The sequence below is a fragment of the Dasypus novemcinctus genome, chromosome 20, assembly GCF_030445035.2.
Source record: "Dasypus novemcinctus isolate mDasNov1 chromosome 20, mDasNov1.1.hap2, whole genome shotgun sequence".
Lineage (NCBI taxonomy): Eukaryota > Metazoa > Chordata > Mammalia > Cingulata > Dasypodidae > Dasypus > Dasypus novemcinctus.
In genome coordinates, this window is record NC_080692.1 from 24,549,650 (window position 1) to 24,568,898 (window position 19,249).

The 19,249-nt window shown below is 43.8% G+C and overlaps 1 protein-coding gene across 7 annotated transcripts in view; it reads left to right on the forward strand.

Moving 5' to 3' along the window:
- NCAPD2 (non-SMC condensin I complex subunit D2) overlaps window positions 1–18,956 on the forward strand; it is a 33,047-nt gene extending 14,091 nt beyond the window's left edge. For 5 of the 7 annotated variants that reach the window (XM_004448556.4, XM_023591945.3, XM_004448554.5 and 2 more), the window contains 26 exons: window positions 417–544; window positions 616–739; window positions 925–1,072; window positions 5,992–6,189; window positions 6,884–7,018; window positions 7,114–7,201; window positions 7,306–7,486; window positions 9,432–9,556; window positions 10,157–10,384; window positions 10,649–10,823; window positions 11,139–11,223; window positions 12,567–12,700; window positions 13,041–13,173; window positions 13,268–13,352; window positions 13,843–14,010; window positions 14,349–14,518; window positions 15,271–15,382; window positions 15,550–15,673; window positions 15,755–15,910; window positions 16,250–16,427; window positions 16,514–16,608; window positions 17,087–17,167; window positions 17,330–17,513; window positions 18,100–18,217; window positions 18,323–18,478; window positions 18,643–18,956. In XM_004448556.4, coding sequence (XP_004448613.1) covers window positions 417–544; window positions 616–739; window positions 925–1,072; window positions 5,992–6,189; window positions 6,884–7,018; window positions 7,114–7,201; window positions 7,306–7,486; window positions 9,432–9,556; window positions 10,157–10,384; window positions 10,649–10,823; window positions 11,139–11,223; window positions 12,567–12,700; window positions 13,041–13,173; window positions 13,268–13,352; window positions 13,843–14,010; window positions 14,349–14,518; window positions 15,271–15,382; window positions 15,550–15,673; window positions 15,755–15,910; window positions 16,250–16,427; window positions 16,514–16,608; window positions 17,087–17,167; window positions 17,330–17,513; window positions 18,100–18,217; window positions 18,323–18,478; window positions 18,643–18,728 — 3,595 coding nt within the window. In that variant the 3' untranslated portion in view covers window positions 18,729–18,956. The remainder of the gene's footprint in view (window positions 1–416; window positions 545–615; window positions 740–924; window positions 1,073–5,991; window positions 6,190–6,883; window positions 7,019–7,113; window positions 7,202–7,305; window positions 7,487–9,431; window positions 9,557–10,156; window positions 10,385–10,648; window positions 10,824–11,138; window positions 11,224–12,566; window positions 12,701–13,040; window positions 13,174–13,267; window positions 13,353–13,842; window positions 14,011–14,348; window positions 14,519–15,270; window positions 15,383–15,549; window positions 15,674–15,754; window positions 15,911–16,249; window positions 16,428–16,513; window positions 16,609–17,086; window positions 17,168–17,329; window positions 17,514–18,099; window positions 18,218–18,322; window positions 18,479–18,642) is intronic. The other 2 variants (XM_071210141.1, XM_012529263.3) reach the window with 1 other exon arrangement.
- The last annotated feature ends 293 nt before the right edge of the window (window positions 18,957–19,249 follow it).

Genomic DNA, 19,249 nt, shown 5'->3' on the forward strand with positions numbered 1-19,249 from the left:
TAACTATCAGAACTGCTTCAAAGTTGGTAATCCTGGGAAATGGATGTGGCTCAAGTGATTGGGCTCCTTTCTACCATATGGAAAGCCCTGGGTTTGATTCCCGGGGCCTCCTGGTAAAGGTAAGCTGGCCTGTGCCACCACAGAGAGCTGAGAGCAGACCGTGAGCGCAAACAAGTGGGGGGAGGCAAAGAAAGAAAGAACGTAAAAACAACAACAACAAAATAGTTGGTTATCGTGGAGGAGTATCTGTCTGGAGTCATCATAGCAAAGCAGCTTGGCATGTAAGGTTATAGGTAGAATGTAGAACACTTAAAAGACCCTGGCTTTTAGGGCAGTAAAGATAGAATGAACGGGGTGGGACCCTGATATGGTTGAGTCCACACAGCGGGTATCATCATCTCAGACTTTTCTTTCAGTTTGGTTACTGGCTGCTGCTACCGCCTCCTGGAGAACCCCACCATCAGTCACCAGAAGAACCGCCCCACTCGGGAAGCCATAACACACCTGCTTGGTGTGGCCTTGATGCGCTATAATCATATGCTCAGTAAGTTGCCCTTGTGCTTTGTCCCCACCTTTTTGCATATTTCCCATAATTTATGTTTAGTATTTCCACAGGTGCCACTGTGAAGATTATCCAGATGCTGCAGCACTTTGAACACCTGGCACCTGTACTGGTGGCAGCTGTGAGTCTGTGGGCAACTGATTATGGAATGAAGAGCATAGTGGGAGAAATTGTAAGGTAATTCTTTGCTCTCAAAGTTTCTTATTCTTATCTCCCTCATAGAGAAAATAAAGAAAGACTGGAAATATATTCTTTGTACAACACTAGTTTCCTTCAGATATTAAACATCAGTCTTACTTTCCCTTACTGGGAATTGAATAATTTCATTATCTTGTTATGGCTGTATTTTCTTCCCTCTGTAGAGAGATTGGACAAAAATGTCCCCAGGAGCTGAGTCGGGATCCTTTAGGGGCAAAGGGTTTTGCAGCATTCCTGACAGAACTTGCAGAACGTGTTCCAGCTATCCTGATGTCTAACATGTGTGTTTTGCTAGATCATCTGGATGGGGAGGTAGGTGACCTGGGAATCTGTGAGGTTTTTCGGGGATTTAAGTCCATTGTTGAAAAGCCATTTCTTTTCTTTCTTTGATCTTCTCTCTCTCTTTTTTTCAATTTTATGTTTATTGCATAATATATATTTACAACATGAAACTTCCCATTTCAACCACTTTCAAGTATACAAGTAACTGACATTAATTACATTCACAATATTGTGCTAACCATCACCACTATCCATTACCAAAACTTTTCAACACCCTGAAGAGAAACTCAGTATCTATTAAGCAATAACTTCTCCCTCAACCCCTGTCTCCTCCAGACCCCTTGTAACCTCTGATGTACTTTCTGTGTCTATGAATTTGCATATTTAGATATTTCATATAAGTGGAATCATATAGTACTTGTCCTTTTCTGTCTGGCTTTTTTCACTCAGCATAATTTTTTCAAGGGTCATCCATGTTGTCACATGTATCACAACTTCATTCCTTTTTATGGCTGAATAATATTCCACTGTATATAGATACCATATTTTGTTTATCTATTCATCCATTGATGGACACTGGGGTAGTTACCATCTTTTGCCTCTTGTAAATAATGCCTCTTATGAACATTGGTGGAAAAGTATCTGTTCTAGCCCCTGCTTTCAAAGTCCCGCCAACAATGTACAAGGGTTTCAATTTCTCCACATCTTCACCAGCACTTATTTTCTGTTCTTTTAGTAATAGCCATCCTAGTGTCTCTGAAGTGGAATCTCATTGTGGTTTTGATTTTCATTTCCCTGATGACTAATGATATTGACCTTCTTTTCATGTGCTTATTGGTCATTTGTATATCTTCTTTGGAGAAATGTCTAACCAAGTCCTGTACTTTTTTTTTTTTTTTGCTTTACATACATCTCAATTTATTCAAACTAGAATTTTAAAGTGGCATTGCAATTACTAGGTTCGCACCTTTCGCAAATTGTTAATAGCTTGTGACTCTAGGGTAGTGTTAACAGAAAAGGTTTGAATTTTATATACATATTAATCCACATAAGGTTGTTTCATTATCCATTTACAAAATTAAAAATCAATGTCTTGGGTGACAGACTTGGCCCAGTGGTTAGGGCGTCCATCTACCACATGGGAGGTCCGCGGTTCAAACCCTGGGCCTCCTTGACCTGTGTGGAGCTGGCCCATGCACGTTGCTGATGCGCGCAGGGGTTGCCATCCCACGTAGGGGAGCCCCACACACAAGGAGTGCACCCCGTAAGGAGAGCCGCCCAGTGCAAAAGAAAGTGCAGCCTGCCCAGGAGTGGTGCCGCACACATGGAGAGCTGACACAGCAGGATGATGCAACAAAAAGAAACACAGATTCCCGTGCCGCTGACAACAACAGAAGAGAACAAGGAAGACACAGCAAATAGACACAGAGAACAGACAACCAGGGTGGGGCGGGGGAAGGGGAGAGAAATAAATAAATAAATAATAAATCTTTAAAAAAAATCAATGTCTTAATAAAAGCAGATCATATGTATATGTTTCCTTTCCCTGTCTGTAAAACGAAGGGTTTTTTCTGGTTGATTTTCATCTCCAGTTTTTCAAAATGAGGTTGCTATTTAGGAACATCAATATCCTCATTAGACTTAAATCAGCCCCAAGGATGCTTTCAAAAATGTCACATCTTTACTAATTTTCATCAAATATTCTTCAACTTTGTTTTGCATCTATATGCTAGCCACCAACTCTAAAGTCCCAACGTGTAAGAATCTATGCTCATTTTTTAATTGTCTTTTTGTTGAATCGTAACAATTCTTTGTGCATTCTGGATATTAAACCCTTATCAGATATGTGGTTTCCAAATATTTTTTCCCATTGAGTACGTTGTCTTTTATTTTCCTGATAATGTCCCTTAATGCACAAAAGTTTTTAATTTTTTGAAGCTTATTTAATCTGTTTTTTTTGTTGTTGTTGTTACTCATGCTTTTATTGTCATATCTAAGAAATCATTGCCACATCCAATATTATTGCTTCCTCTGTTTTCTTCTAAGAGTTGTATGGCTTTAGCTTTCATACTTAAGGCCTGATTCATTTTGAGTTAATTTTTGTGTATAGTGTGAGGTAGGGCTCCAGTTTCATTCTTTTGCTTGTTGATATCTAGCTTTCCCAGCACCTGTTGTTCAAGGGACTATTCTTTCCCCTTTTAAAGTACTTAGCACCCTTATTGAAAATCAGCTGACCATAGATGTATGGGTTCATTTCTGGACTCAATTCTATTCCAGAATTGCCTGTCTTTATACCAGTACCACACTGATTTGATTACTTTGGCTTTAGTAAATTTTGAAATCAGGAAATGTGAATCTTCCAACTTTGTTCTTTTTCAATAATGGCTTTTCAGGCCCCTTGCAAATTCGTATGAATTTGATGTTGGCTTTTCCATTTCCGCAGAACAGACTGCTTGAATATTGATAGGGATTATGTTGAATCTATAGCTCATTTTGTGTAGTATTGACATCTTAAAAGGATAGTCCAAGAACATGGATGTCTTGCCTTTTTCAGCATACAAATCTTTCACATCCTTGGTTAAATTTATTCCTAGATATTTTATTCCTTTAGTTGCTATTGTAAATGGAATTGTTTTCTTAATTTCCATTTCAGATTGTTCGTTGCTAGAAACGACTACTTTATATGTGTTAATTTTGTTTCCTGCAACTTTGATGGATTCATTAGCTCTACTAGTTCTCTTATGGATTCTTTGTAATTTCCTATGTAAAGGATCATATCATCTGTGAATAGAGATAGTTTCTCTTCCTTTCCAATTTTGATGCCTTTTATTTCTTTTTCTTGTCCCATTGCTATGGCTTTAGCAGCCAGTACAATGTTGAAAAACGGTGTTGAAAGCAGATGATGCTGTCTTGTTCCCGATTTTAGGGGAAACAAACACTTTTAGTCTTCCACAAAAACATTGAGTATAATGTTAGCTGTGTGTTTTTTCAGAAATACCCTTTATTGTGTTCAGGAAGTTCCCTTCTATTCCTATTTTCTGAGTGTTTCTATCTTGAAAAAGGGTGTTGGATTTTGTCAAATGCCTTTTCTGCATCGAGATGATTGTTTTTACCTTCACTCTGTGGAAGTGGGTTTTTTGATTTGCTTTCTTTGCTTTTTTTGTTTGTTTGTTTTATTGAACTATCTTGCATTCCTGGGATAAATCTTTCTTAGCCATGGTGTATATAATTTTTTTTTTTTTTTAAGATTTATTTTGTATTTATTTCTCTCCTCCCCGCCCCACCCCCACCCCACCCCCTGCCAGTTGTCTGCTCTCTGTGTCCATTCGTTGTGTGTTCTTCTGTGACTGCTTCTATCCTTATCAGTGGCACCAGGTATCTGTGTTTCTTTTTGTTGCATCATCTCTCCATGTGTGCAGCACCATTCCTGGGTAGGCTGCACTTTCTTTCACGCTGGGCGGCTCTCCTTATGGAATGCACTCCTTGCGCATGGGGCTCCCCTACGCAGGGGACACCCGTGTGGCAGGGACTCCTTGCACGCATCAGCACTGCACATGGGCCAGCTCCACACAGGTCAGGAGGCCCGGGGTTTGAACCGTGGACCTCCCATGTGGTAGGCAGACACCCTATCCATTAGGTCAAGTCTGCTTCCCTATATAATCTTTTAATATGCTGTTGTGCTTGATTTGTTGGCATTTTGTTGAGGATTTTTTTTTTAATGTTTAGTCTTTATTTCTTTTGCTTTTTTTTTTTTTAAGATTTATTTTTATTTACTTCTCTCCTCTTCCCCACCCCCACCCCCACCCCAGTTGTCTGTTCTCTGTATCCATTTGCTGTGTGTTTTTCTGTCTCTGCTTCTATTCTTGTCAGCAGCTCCAGGAATCTATGTCTCTTTTTTTAAAAAAAAAAAGATTATTTTTTTATTTATTTCTCTCCCCTTCCCCCCACAATTGTCTGCTCTCCATGTCCATTCGCTGTCTGTTCTTCTGTAACTGCTTCTATCCTTATCAGCAGCACCGGGAATCTGTGTTTCTTTTGTTGCATCATCTTGTTGTGTCAGCTCTCCATTTGCGCACCGCCATTCTTGGGCAGGCTGCGCTTTCTTTCGTGCTGGGCAGCTCTCCTTACAGGACGCATTCCTTGCGAGTGGGGCTCCCCTCCACCTGGGGACACTCCTGCGTGGCACTGCACTCCTTGCGTGCATCAGCACCACACGTGGGCCAGCTCAGCACACGAGTCAGGAGGCCATGGGTTTGAACCCTGGACATGTGGTAGGCAGACGTTCTATCCGTTGAGCAAAGTCCACTTCCCAGGATTTTAAAAATCTGTATTCATAAGGGAAATTGGTCTGTAATTTGCCTTTTCTTGTAATGTCTTTAACTGGTTGGTTTATTTTAACTTCATGTGCAAGACCTCATTCTCTGGCTTTCGGCCTTGCAAAACCTCAAAATTTAATCACCCTAGGACTTTCTGCTTCTCTGTCTCATTCTCTGTCAGTTAAATGTGGAAAAGGAAGCATGAGAGGGAAAGAGAATGTTTATTACTAAGGATCAAAGGCATCAAGATCTCAGCTGGAAGTTAGCTGTTAATGCTTCTCAGATGTGTGTTGGTGGATGGATGTGTTTTCATATTCAACTACCACCATGGTTACCTGGGTGAGCTCTATTGGGGGCATGGGGAGAGGGAGGGTGTTTTTACTTTCATTTATTTTGTCCCTACGTTCTCCTCTGAGCAAACAAGGCCTCTCTGAAGTTCAGCCTTGTCCTGTGACCTTAGGGGTGAATACCTAGGCATCTGACCAGAAAAGTCATAGCTAAGCACAAACAAGCTTAACCTTGACTAAAAGCCTTGTGCCCTACTTGTGCCTGAAAAGGCACAAGAGTTTAGGGAAAGGAGAGTTAGTTTTGGAGTGTCAAACCTCATACTAACTCGATTTTTCTCTTTCTCAGAATTACATGATGCGCAATGCTGTGCTGGCAGCCATGGCAGAGATGGTACTGCAGGTTCTGAATGGCGATCAATTAGAGGAAGCAGCCCGAGACACCAGAGATCAGTTCTTGGACACTTTGCAAGCCCACGGCCATGATATCAACTCCTTTGTGAGGAGTCGTGTTTTGCAGCTCTTTACACGAATCGTCCAGCAAAAAGTGAGCAATTTTCTACACAATAAAGATATATGGTACCACAACATACAGGCCAGAAAAAAGAAGAATTCAGTGTTGAAGTTAAATATCCGCCCCCAAAGAAGCATCTAGAATTCAAATCCTTGTCACTTAAACTATTTTATATCCCACAGAAAGGTTTCTTTAGAATGAATAGATAGCTCAGTGTAGAGTGTATTTTAAGAGCATCCTGGCAGCGGACTTGGCCCAGTGGTTAGGGCATCCGTCTGCCACATGGGAAGTCCGCAGTTCAAACCCCCGGCCTCCTTGACCCGTGTGGAGCGGGCCCATGCGCAGTGCTGATGCGCGCGGAGAGTGCCCTGCCACGCAGGGGTGTTCCACATGGGGAAGCCCCACGAGCGGGGGGTGCGCCCTGTAAGGAGAGCCGCCCAGTGCGAAAGAAACTGCAGCCTGCCTGGGAGCGGTGCCGCACACACGGAGAGCTGGCATAGCAGGATGATGCGGCAAAAAGAAACAAAGATTCCTATGCCGCTGACAACAACGGAAGCAGACAGGGAAGACTCAGCAAGTGGACACACAGAATAGACAACCGGGGTGGGGGGAAGGGGCATGGGGAGATTAATTAATTAATTAATTAATTTTTTTAAAAAAAAGATCATCCTGAGCAGAATGGATAATGTAGGATGTGACCTGATCCTTCTCTTCCTGCCCCACATAGGCTCTCCCCCTCACACGTTTCAAGGCAGTGGTAGCCTTAGCAGTGGGACGTCTAGCAGACAAGTCGGTACTAGTATGTAAAAATGCCATCCAGCTGCTGGCCAGTTTTCTAGCCAATAATCCCTTCTCTTGCAAGGTAAGTAGACTTGGTCTACCCAAAAGAGAAGGAAATAATGGAAAAAGGGATGAAATTATATGACTTAGTGACTGATACTCATTCTATCTTGTTAGCTCAGTGACACTGACCTTGCCGGACCACTGCAGAAGGAGGCACAGAAATTACAAGAGATGAGGGCCCAGAGGCGAACTGCAGCTGCCTGTGAGTAATGAGTTAATTACTGCCTAGGAGTCCTCATCCAGACAGCTTCTCCCTATAGTCAGTAAACTCCAGTGAAAGGGACTAAGGGAGACTCTCTTGTTTAGCTGCTCTGTTGGACCCAGAGGAGGAGTGGGAAGCCATGCTGCCAGAGTTGAAATCTACCCTAAAGCAGCTTTTAAAGCTTCCCCAGGAAGAAGAGGTGATTCCTGAGGAAATTGCAAATACAGAGACTGCTGAAGAGGTGGAAGGACGTATCCATCGGCTGCTTACCAAAGCTAGTTACAAGTATGTTTTCATATACTTTCGAATGGGATGTTTTCTGAGGTTTAGAGAGTTAACCTTTGGGAAATTAATACTTTATTTCTTTAAAATGAACCATACTTAGGGTATGCTGCCACCAGATGGTAGTAGGTGCTTTCTCATAGTGACAGTTTGAACACCAGATTTATGCCAAAGCCATACTTTACAATTAAACATGCTTTTACTCTTTTATAAGAAGCTACTAAAGCAACTACATATAAGTAGTATTATATTTATATTATAATTAGTCATGACAAAAACCCTCCTTCATTTAAAGGAGTAAGCCTGTAAGTCCAATTCTAGTAGTGCAATCTTGATTAAGTTGCTTAAACTTTCTGGACCTCAGTAGTTTCAATATCTGTGGGAAAAAAGGAAGGAAAGAAGGGAGGAAGGGAGGAAGGAAGGAAAAGAAATTGATTATGTCATACAATCTCTAAATTGCTTTCTAATTATGAGCTAATAAATGATATCAAACTTGCTTAATCCTACCCTGAACGTATCTATAAATCTATCAAGCCTAATTCCTGATCTTAGAGAAAAGATTTCTCCCAGTGTTTTGTGTGTGTGTGTATGTGTATGTGACTCTAGAACTTCAAAGCAGTGGGCATGAAAAGCCCTTAAAGCTGCCAAGAGGTATTCTACCTCACCCACATGTTATATATTTCCTTCTAACCTAATTAGACTATTCAGAAATGGTTAAATATAGAGTGTGGCTGTTTGCTCTCTAACTCCCTTTTGTCTCTCTGGTGTCTTTCTACTTTGCTGAAGCAGAAAAAGAGACTATAATTCTAAAACTGCTTCTTCTTCCTTCAAGCAAGGAATGCCTTTAATTAGAGGCAGGTTTCTTTTCATCTTACAGATGTAGCCCCCTGCTTCAGAAATCCTCCACATGCTGGGTTAAGTTCTTAATAACTGAGATTTTTGCCTAACAACCAGCAGCTTTTCCTCTCTACTTTCTTGGTCTGCTTTAAGTTTGTATAGCTTTTTATCATTTCTCACCACAATTTTTCTGGTTAATTGGTCTTATCAAAGTCTTCCCCATTTTGCTGATAAGGAAATAGGCTCTGGTTAGGTGACTTGACAATCACATACTCAGCTAATAAGTGGTATAGCTGGGCCTGAATCTTCTGATTACAAATCCAGCATTGTTTTGCCTCACATTACAGATTTAAACATGTTAGAACAAACTTTTTAAAATAACTTTTTAAAGCAGAAATCTATTTTTTTTTAATTAGGCAATGTGTTTCCTTCACATGGTACAAAATTTAAAATTACAAAAGAATATGCCATGAAAAGTTCTCTTCCAAACCTGTTTCCCAGCCACCTAGATCCCCTTCCCACAGGGAAGCAATGTTATGAGTTTGTTAAGCATCCTGCTAGAGCATCTAGCTAAGAGATAACTTACAGACATATATGACATAGAGTCAATTATGTTCTTTTATCCCTCTTATTTTACTCCAGTGATAGAATTCTATACCCATTATTCTACCACCTTACTTTTTTTCATTTAATTATATATCTCAGTAATGTTTTCATATTTATATATGAGTGAGAAGTCACCCCATTATTTTCTATGTTTACATAGAATCCCATTGCATACTGTACCATAAATTAATTAGCCAGTTATTAAAAATGTATTGTTTCCAAACTATTATTTAGCAAAGTTTTTAAACAGATATTTGGAATAATGATTTTAAAATTTAAGGCACCTTATATGAATTCTTTAAGACTGTATGGTAATCCTTGTCACTGCAGAAATAGGAACAGAAGAGTTTTGAGCCTCAACCTTTTAAACATGAGAAGTACTCCTTTTATGGGGCATTGGGCCTAGGGTTTTAATGGAATCATGAGGTAGGCTTCCTTATGAAAGGTTCCCATGATGCTATTCTGGGTGCCAAACTGGTGGCAAGTTAGTGATCTGTTCTTTTAGGCAAGCCATCATTCTCACCCGAGAAGCCAGATGCCACTTCCCGGAATCCAAACTCTTCAGTTATATGGATCCAGAGGAGTCAGAGGAGACCAGATTCCTGAATCTGTTAGGAAATATCTTCAAAGGTAATTCTTTTTCCTTCTTCAGTCAACAAATAAAACATTGCCACCAGTATTTATTTAGCATTTACTTTTTGCCAGACACTGATGTCCTCACAGAGCCTGCTGCTGAAAGAGACCAGAGGGGAGTTGGCAGTACTTCTATTCTGGAATGGAGGCAGCCCAAGGGCCTATGATTAATAGTCACAGGCTGGGCGCAGATGTGGCTCAAGCAGTTGAGTGCCTGCTTCCCACACGGGAGGTCCCTGGTTCAGTTCCTGGTGCCGCCTAAAAACAAACAAGTAAACAAATGAAAAAATCAACTCAGGGCAGTCAATGGGTCTCAGTGGTTGAGCGCTGGCTTCCCATATACAAGGTCCCAGGTTACCCCCGGTCCCAGTGGCCCCTCCCCACTCCCAAAAAAAAAGGAGTCACAGGCTGTAAAAGGATTTCTAAACCACAGAGAACTTTAGGAATCTTTTTTGAGGAATAGACTGAGATATTTTAGGATAGGTTTTCTTTTTTACCGTCCTATTTTGGGAGTATATATCCAGGGATGTTTATAATTGTTGAATTTGTCCCATATAGCCTTGAACAAAAACCATTCCATAATTCTCTAACTTGCAGGCCCAGCAGCTTCCACAGAAAAGGGGCCTGTAGGGGACATGGGCTCAGGACAGATTATCTGTAAGGACAACCCCAATGTGGTAGAGCCTGAGAAATACAGGGAAAGTGATGAACTGGTGAAGCAGGAGATGCTAGTCCAGTATCTGCAGGATGCCTACAATTTCTCTCAGAGGATTTCAGAGGCCATTGGCATCATCAGCAAGATGATGTATGAAAACACAACTACAGGTATGCCAGGGTCCTTTTTTGTAAGGACTGGAAAAAGCAGCCTTGTCTATGTTTTATTAATTTGCTTTGTATAACCCCATGGAGCTTACATGTTTTTATGTGTATAGTATTTCATGATAAGACATTATAGGAGAAGTCAGTGTTCACAAGGAAAATTAGGAAGGACTCAATTTGTATGTTGCTACATGAAGAAAAGTTTTATCTTTAGGTATTGAGGGAGTTCAGCCAAGCAGATGGGTGACATTTGTGTCTTGTATTTTTCAGTGGTACAGGAGGTGATTGAATTCTTTGTGATGGTGTCCCAATTTGGGGTACCCCAGGCCTTGTTGGGGGTACGCCGCATGCTGCCTCTCATTTGGTCTAAGGAGCCTGGTGTCCGGGAAGCTGTGCTTAATGCCTACCGCCAGCTCTACCTTAACCCCAAAGGGGACTCTGCCAGGTATATGCATTACTTTAGTCTTTGCTGATTTTCCTGAGGTCAGCTTCCCACAGGACTTTTCGTAGTCTCCTGAAGGAAATGGCATCCTTCTGGAGGAGCTATGAATCCAAAGGCAGTAGGTCTGTAATGGGGTTTGAACTTCCAGTGAAGCCCATCCTAAAGAGTTATTTGGAACTGGTGAAATAGCCCTAATAACCCATTTGCCGAGTTCAACTTGTAGTCTTTATCAGTCCATCCCTAGTTTCTTGGAATGTCTTAAAAGGTAGGAGAGCTAGGGAAAGTGTTCATGACCCCTGATCTCTGCTCTTCCCACAGAGCCAAGGCCCAGGCTTTGATTCAGAAACTCTCTTTGCTGTTAGTGGATGCCTCCGTTGGGACCATTCAGTGTCTTGAGGAAATCGTAAGTCTCCTCACTTCTTCTTCCTATATTCATTCAGCAACTATTAATGAGTGATTACTGTGTTCAGCAATTTATTTAGCCCCATGACCAAGTATAATATATATTTGCTTTCAAGTTCCCAACTTGAAAAGAACCAACAGTGTAGTTGGTAGTCAAAAAAAAAGATAAAACATTAATGGAACAAAGGAACAGGTTTTTAATTAAGTGCCCAAATAAGTGGCATAGCAACACTTATGTGGCATTAGCACTTTACTCATATTAATTTCATCCTCACAACCACCCTAAGAAGTAGTATTATTATCATCTTCATTGACAATGAGAAAACTGAGGCACAGAGAGGTAAAGGAACTTACCCAGTTACAGCTAGTTAGTGGCAAAATTGAGATTCAAATTCTAGTAATTAGAACTCCAGAAAACATACTTCTGTGCTATACTGAGGAGTACAGAGTAAGGAAGAGAACAGTGTGAGATGGAATAGTCTAAAGTCTAGGACTTTAACCTCATTCGCTGGGGACTCCCCCAGCATTTAAGTGAAGTAAAACTGCTTTAAAGCATCTGGGTGAAGGGAACAGAAGGTGGAGGTAGTGCTGACTACTGCCAGGTAGGAACAGTGCTGCCAGCCACGTTTTTCTCCTCAATAGGGAAAAGAAAAGAACCCAGTGGTGGCAACTGGCCTGAGATCTCATAGGCTCTGCTGGTCAGAAGCATCTACACTGGACAAAGGAGAGCCACTCCAAACAATCAGCAGGGATATGACATGCTAAAACAGATGCTTGGAGAGATTGGTGCCCCTGTGGCCTACCAGATGGTTGAAGAGAGGAGGCTAGGGACAAGAAGACCACTGGAGGCTGCTGTGTGTGTGCATTGACAAGGGGTTGGGAGAGTAGCCACAAAATTGGACTTTAAAAGGAGAATCAGTAGGACTAAATGATTGATTCTTAAAAACTAGGTGACCAAGTTTTAAGCATCTGTGACTAAGAGTTTTGGTAATATTGGCAAAGGGAAAAGGCAAGGAGAGATGAAAACTTCAATTTTAGACATATTGAGCTTATGGAAACTGCAAGAAATCCTATCAGAACTCTCCAGAATGTCAGAACTGTAGATCCAGATGGAACTCAAAAAGGTCAGTTTCAGTATGTCATCTGAATAGGATTTTGGAGGCATGAGAGTAGAAAAGTACCAAGAATGGAGAGAGAAGTAGCTCCTCAAATCCAACTTTATATTTTAAGCCTTATTTTTCCTTTTATTTTTCTAAGTATTGCTTTTATGTACTTCAGTTCTCAAAATTATCTTTAGAGAGGTGAACTGAAAATTGCCCTGAGCTGCTTTTCTTTTCCTTTCAGCTCTGTGAGTTTGTGCAGAAAGATGAGTTGAAACCATCAGTGACCCAAATGCTGTGGGAACGTGCAACTGAGAAGGTCCCCTGCTCTTCTCTGGAGCGCTGTTCCTCTGTCATGCTTCTTGGGATGATGGCACGGTGAGGCTCCCATCCAGACAGGTGATAGGACAGGAAAGGAAACGAAAGTTGTTAGAAGGTTCCCTTTCCTTCATTAATAGCAGCCCGACCCAGCCAAGCACTGCATGTGAGTTAGCTGCCTGAATGGAAAATAAACTAGTGACAGTGCCAGCCCCACCTACACCTAGTAGAAATAGTGGGATTTACAGGAGCTGCCCTTGACAGAGCCTTAAGTACTCTGAGCTCTAGAAGCCCTGCTTTGGGTGCTGGTGCCTATTCCCATTTCACTGCCCCATCACCGCCACCAGAGTCCTGGCTATTGGTTCCATGACTGGCTTTAACTCTGTCTTCCTTTCCTTAGTGGAAAACCAGAAATTGTGGGAAGCAACTTAGATACATTGGTAAGCATAGGACTGAATGAGAAATTTCCACATGACTACCGGCTGGCCCAACAGGTGTGCCACGCTATTGCCAACATCTCTGACAGAAGAAAGGTATGTGGATGGTCACATACAAACTAAGGAGAATGGAAGTCCTCTTACCCACTTTCTACAGACAGCTGCACTCTTTCTTTGTTGTTCTCTACAGCCTTCTCTTGGCAAACGACACCCTCCCTTCCGGCTGCCTCAGGAACACAGGTTGTTCAAGCAACTGCGTGAGATGGTCACAAAAGGTGCGCTGTCAAGAAAGGCCTTGGGGAAGCAGATGCAGTTCAACAGATAAGAGTGTCTGCCTACCATATAGGAGGTTCTGGGTTCAAACGCAGGCCCTCCTGGCCCGTGTGGTGAGCTGGCCCATGCACAGTGCTGCAGCACACAAGGAGTGCCATGCCACGCAGGGGTATCCCCCCGTGTAGGGGGAGCCCCATGCACAAGGAGTGCACCCCACGCAAAAAGTGCAGCCCGCCCAGGAGTGGCACCGCACAAATGGAGAGCTGATGCAGCAAGATGACGCAACAAAAAGACACAGACTCCTGTGCCGCCTGACGAAAATGCAAGCGGACACAGAACACACAGTGAATGGACACAAGAGAGCCAACAGGGGTGGGGAGGGGGAGAGAAATAATTTAAAAAATTTTTTAAATCTTTAAAAAAAAAAGAAGGGCCTTAGGCAGAACTGGGTCCTTTCTCTGCAGTGGGCAACTTCTTCCTTCTCCTATACAGGCTTTGTCCACCCAGACCCACTTTGGATCCCATTCAAAGAGGTGGCAGTGACCCTTATTTACCAGCTGGCAGAGGGCCCTGAGGTGATCTCTGCCCAGATATTGCAGGACTGTGCAGGGCAAGCCCTGGAAAAACTGGAGGAGAAGAGCACCACTGAGGAGGACCCGAGTAAGCAGGCAGGAGGGTTGATGGGCCCAGTGGGGGACAACCAGCTTCTACTGCTTTCTCTGCCAGCCCAGAAGCCACTGCCACCACCACTTTCTCCAACAGCCCCTCAGCTCCTCAGCCCACACTGTCTCATTTGCCAAGAAAAATGAGCAAAGAGGACTTCTGTTTTTGTCACTCAATTTGGTCTAGTTACCACCTGCATTCCCCCACCTCCATCTCTTGCTTCTTCACTAGTTTGAGTAGCATATGAGCAAAAAGATGAGTGAAAATAGGATTCCGGGTCCTGTGAGACTTGCTTATGTCTTTTTCTACCTGCCATCCCTCTCCCTTTCTTCTAGAGGAGACCCCCATGCTCCCCACTTTCCTGTTGATGAATCTGCTGTCCCTGGCTGGGGATGTGGCCCTGCAGCAGCTGGTACATCTGGAACAGGCAATAAGTGGGGAGCTCTGTCGGCGCAGAGTTCTTCGAGAAGAACAAGAGCACAAGACTAAAGGTCCAAAAGAGAAGGTGAAGGAGACACGCCTGGCATTTGCTTGCATTCATGTCCCAAGTACTTCCCAGATTTATTTCATGACCTCAGGCCATTTACATTTTCTTCCGGGGATCTCAGGTTCTCTAACTATTAAATGGAATAAAGAAGAATCTCTGCCTCTTTGCTGCTACTATCCTGGGAAAGATTAATGTAAACAAAAATGGAACATTCTATCCATGTTTACCCAGGAAGGAAAATATGGAGTAAATACAGAGTATCCAGTTAGAAACCTAAGCATAAAATAAGAGGCTCTTTCTAAGGCAGTGTTTGCTGTAACATGCACGCACCAATGCCCCTCTCCTTTCCCATCAGCCTTGGTTACTGGACCTAGCACCTGATGGGAGCCTTGTATTCTCCACATTAGAGACAGTAATGTCTTGCAGACAATAAGAACCCTGCAACAGTGGGAATATCTGAGCTTCTCTGTGATCTTGAACCATTGTCTGGCATGATCCTATCATATAAAGGAAATTACGTGTCTCCTCTGAAGATGAGTTGAGAGATAATAGAGAGATGCTTTGACAACTTAAAAACAAATAGAGGGAGCCTAGTTTTACCTTGTTTAATTCAAGAGTCCTTTCTCTTATAGACAAGTTAAGTACTACTTTTCATGATTTTGTAGAATTTGTCTTTCCCCAGAACCATTCGTACTGGACAAAATGAAATATAGGATGGAATCAAAAACATTGTCTGTGATCACCATAATCCCCTGCTTCTTCCCCTTCAGAATAATAGCTCTGAGACAACCATGGAGGAGGAGCTGGGGCTGGTCGGAGCTACTGCAGATGACACAGAGGCAGAACTAATCCGTAACATCTGCGAGATGGAACTGTTGGATGGTAAGAGTTGCTGAGTGAAAAATAAAAAAGAACTGCTGAAGGGAGCTGATGTAGCTCAGTGGTTTAGTGCTGGCTTCCCACCAGGGATTTCAAAAAGAAAAAAATTTGCTGAGTGACCTTCCCAACTGAGATATCTTGTGCCAAACCCAGAGTTGTTCTTCCAACAGGCAAACAGGTACTGGCTGCCTTTGTTCCACTTCTGCTTAAAGTTTGCAACAACCCTGGCCTCTATAGCAACCCAGATCTCTCTGCAGCTGCTTCACTTGCCCTTGGCAAGTTCTGCATGATCAGGTAGGCCTGGTGTTTGGTACTGTCTTCTCGAGGAGGTTGGGGAGAATGTGGCTTCTCTGATGATCCTCTCTTTGCCCCTAGTGCCACTTTCTGTGACTCCCAGCTTCGTCTTCTGTTCACCATGCTAGAAAAGTCCTCACTCCCTATTGTCCGGTCTAACCTCATGGTAGCCACTGGGGATCTGGCTATCCGCTTCCCCAACCTGATTGACCCCTGGACACCTCATCTGTATGCACGGTAAGAGATCCCTCATAATGCTTCAGTAGTTCCTGAGAACTCTGGGAATCTGGACAAGTCAGGATGAGACTCGCTATGACTATATTTTCCTAGTTTTGAACACGTGCTTGATACCTGATTTGTGCAGGCCCTTGACTAAATATGGCCTTAAGGAGATGAGTCCCTCTGTCTAAAGCCTCTGTTACAAGCTTAGCCTCTTTCCCCAACTCCAACTTTCACCTCTAGCTAACTTTCTAACTGCTTCAAGAATGGAATATTATGGGGTAATAGATTCCTGCTCAGGGCCTTTCCTGCCAACTCTTAGGGTGTGGCCCCAAAACTCGATATGTCTTTTCCTAGCCTGCGGGACCCAGCTTGGCAAGTGCGGAAAACAGCAGGGCTGGTGATGACACACCTGATCCTAAAGGACATGGTAAAGGTGAAGGGGCAGGTCAGCGAGATGGCCGTGCTGCTCATCGACCCTGAGCCTCAGATTGCTGCCCTGGCCAAGAACTTCTTCAATGAGCTTTCCCACAAGGTGAGGAGGCAGAGGCATTGAGGACTGGCCACTGAGGGAATACGTAGGTCACCTCATCGCTCTAACACAACTCTTGTCTCTTACAGGGCAACGCGATCTATAATCTCCTTCCAGATATCATCAGCCGCCTGTCGGACCCTGAGGGTGGGGTGGAGGAAGAGCCTTTCCACACCATTATGAAGTACAGTTCTCTGTGCCTTGGGACACATTTCTCATGTAGCTTAGTGGAAAAACACAGATTACAGATTTGAATTTTAGCTTTGCTACTTTTTAACCATATGGCCTTCAATAATAACAATCTCTCAGTCCCTCTTCCCTCTGCAAAATGAGGCTAATGCTACTTGCCTGTTACTTTTCTTAAGAAGATTAAGTAAGATAACATCCTAACAAGGTGACAGGCACTTCGTACTCACAAAGTGGCACCTGTTCTTGAATTAATTTCCATTCACAGTGAAAATGGAGTGGGGGAAGGTGGACTCTTCTCTGGGGTATAGGAGAAAGCAATAGGAACAGCAAGGCAGGCAGCGGCCATAGCAGAACAGTCTAAGGCAAGGGCATGACCGAAGGCTGGTGCTAGGTTGAGGGTTCAGGGTCGGTCTTGGTGGATAAGGATACGGCTCTCCTAGGCGATCACACAGTCCCGTCTCCCCTTTCTCCAGGCAGCTCCTCTCCTACATCACCAAGGACAAGCAGACTGAGAGCCTGGTGGAGAAGCTGTGCCAGCGGTTCCGCACGGCTCGGTATGCTGCCCTCCCTGAGGGGTCCTTGGTACTGAAAGGGCCCCTGAGGGGAGAGAGGTCCCGGCTCTACCAGTGACATCCCTGGGGCTCTGGGAGTTGATGAGGAAGGAGGGGCTTTCCCCCTTGGCTCTCGGCTCCTCACAAAGCCCTTCCCATCTGCAGAACTGAGCGGCAGTACCGGGACCTGGCCTACTGCGTGTCACAGCTGCCCCTCACAGAGCGAGGCCTCCGCAAGATGCTTGACAATTTTGATTGCTTTGGAGATAAGCTGTCAGATGAGGCTATCTTCGGTGCTTTTTTGTTGGTTGTGGGCAAGCTGCGGCGTGGGGCCAAGCCTGAGGGCAAGGTGAGTAGCATGGGGACATTTCAGCAGCTGCTGGGAACCAGCCCTGGTTACTATAGTCTGCTTTCTCTGACCAGTGTCCTGCTGCTGTATTCATCCCATCTTCTTTTTCTTTCTTTTTTTTTTTAATTTCTCTCCCCTCCCAGCTGTCTGCGTTCTGTGTCCATTCACTGTGTGTTCTTCTGTGACTACTTCTGTCCTTATCCGCGACACCGGGAATCTGTGTTTCTTTTTGTTGCATCATCTTGCTGTGTCAGCTCTGTGTGTGTGCGGCGCCATTCTTGGGCAGGCTACACTTTCTTTTGCACTGGGCAGCTCTCCTTACGGGCACTCCTTGCACACATCAGCACTGCGCATGGGCAGCTCCACACGAGTCAAGGAGGCCCAGGGTTTGAACTGCGGACCTCCCATGTGGTAGGCGGATGCCCTACCCATTGGGCCAAGTCCGCTTCCCTCATCCCATCTTCTTGCAGCCAGTTACCAGAGTGACCTGGAACCAGATTTTTCTGTCTCCAGCCTCTTTTTCTTTTTTAATCACAGGAAGAACTGTGTGTCCAGGCCTACTCTCAATACTTCTTTTTCTCTCCAGGCTATCATAGATGAATTTGAGCAGAAGCTTCGGGCCTGTCACACCAGAGGTGTGGATGCAGTAGAGGAGCTTGAGATTGGCCAAGGAGCCCCATCAGCTACCAAGAAACAGTATGCTGGTATGTGAAGTGGCCCCAGGGAGAGACCAACCCAGGCTCTCCCTCGCAGAGGTTGCAGGGTTGTTGTTTTTTTATTTTTGACTCCTGTCTGCCTGCTTCTTCTAGTCTCTAAGCACCAGCCTCTGGCTTCTGCTGCCTCAGAGGATGACTTTGTCACACCTAAGCCCCGCTGTCCTACCCGTCGGATTCCAAACACCCAGCAGCGAGCTTCTAAAAAGAAACCAAAAATAGTCTTCTCAAGTGATGAGTCCAGTGAGGAAGGTATGACGTTTCCCCTGGAAAGAGCAGACCTGAGTGGTCCTGCTGTGGAGGTCCCACTGAGTGCAGATTCTCCCGCCTTGCGCCCCTCTGGGGCTCTCCCTTTTGTTCTGAGATATATTTTTCATCATCTCAGCTTTTTCCTATTCCTCCAATTCTTTCACTAGATCTTTCAGCCGAGTTGAAAGATGATGAGACACCCAAGAAAACCACCCCCATCCGCCGAGCATCCACACGCGGGCTTAGGTCCTGAGATGTCATCTTGCCCATTCTCATCCCTGCTGTGCAGGGTATTTTATGGGGTGACCTGGAACTCCATTCTCCTTGTAATATTTGTTTGCCTGTCTCCTTGTTTTTAATGCATCTTGATAACACATTTATCTTAAACCAGCCTACCCAAACTATGTCGAGCTGCTGTCACTTTAAAATATATGTTTGCTAATCTCGTTTTCTAATGAATAAATTGTTTTATATAGTTTTAGACATTTTTCATAAGCTTTTCATTTCCTCTCTCACACCAGCCCAGAATCAGAGTTATCAAACCAAAAAAGAAAGAGAGGATGAGGTTTCCCCACAGTCCTAGAGTCCCTCAGGATCTCAGAGAAGCTTCATGTGCCCTTAGCACCTCCTCTTTCCCATCTCACTCTCCCTTCCCTGCACAAACATGATTGCTCTGCTGTGCAGAATTAGAGCAGACTCCAGATCAGCCGTTCTTGACCTGGAGGCGATTTTGCCCCCACCAGGGGATATCTGGCAATGCCTGGGAGGCACTGT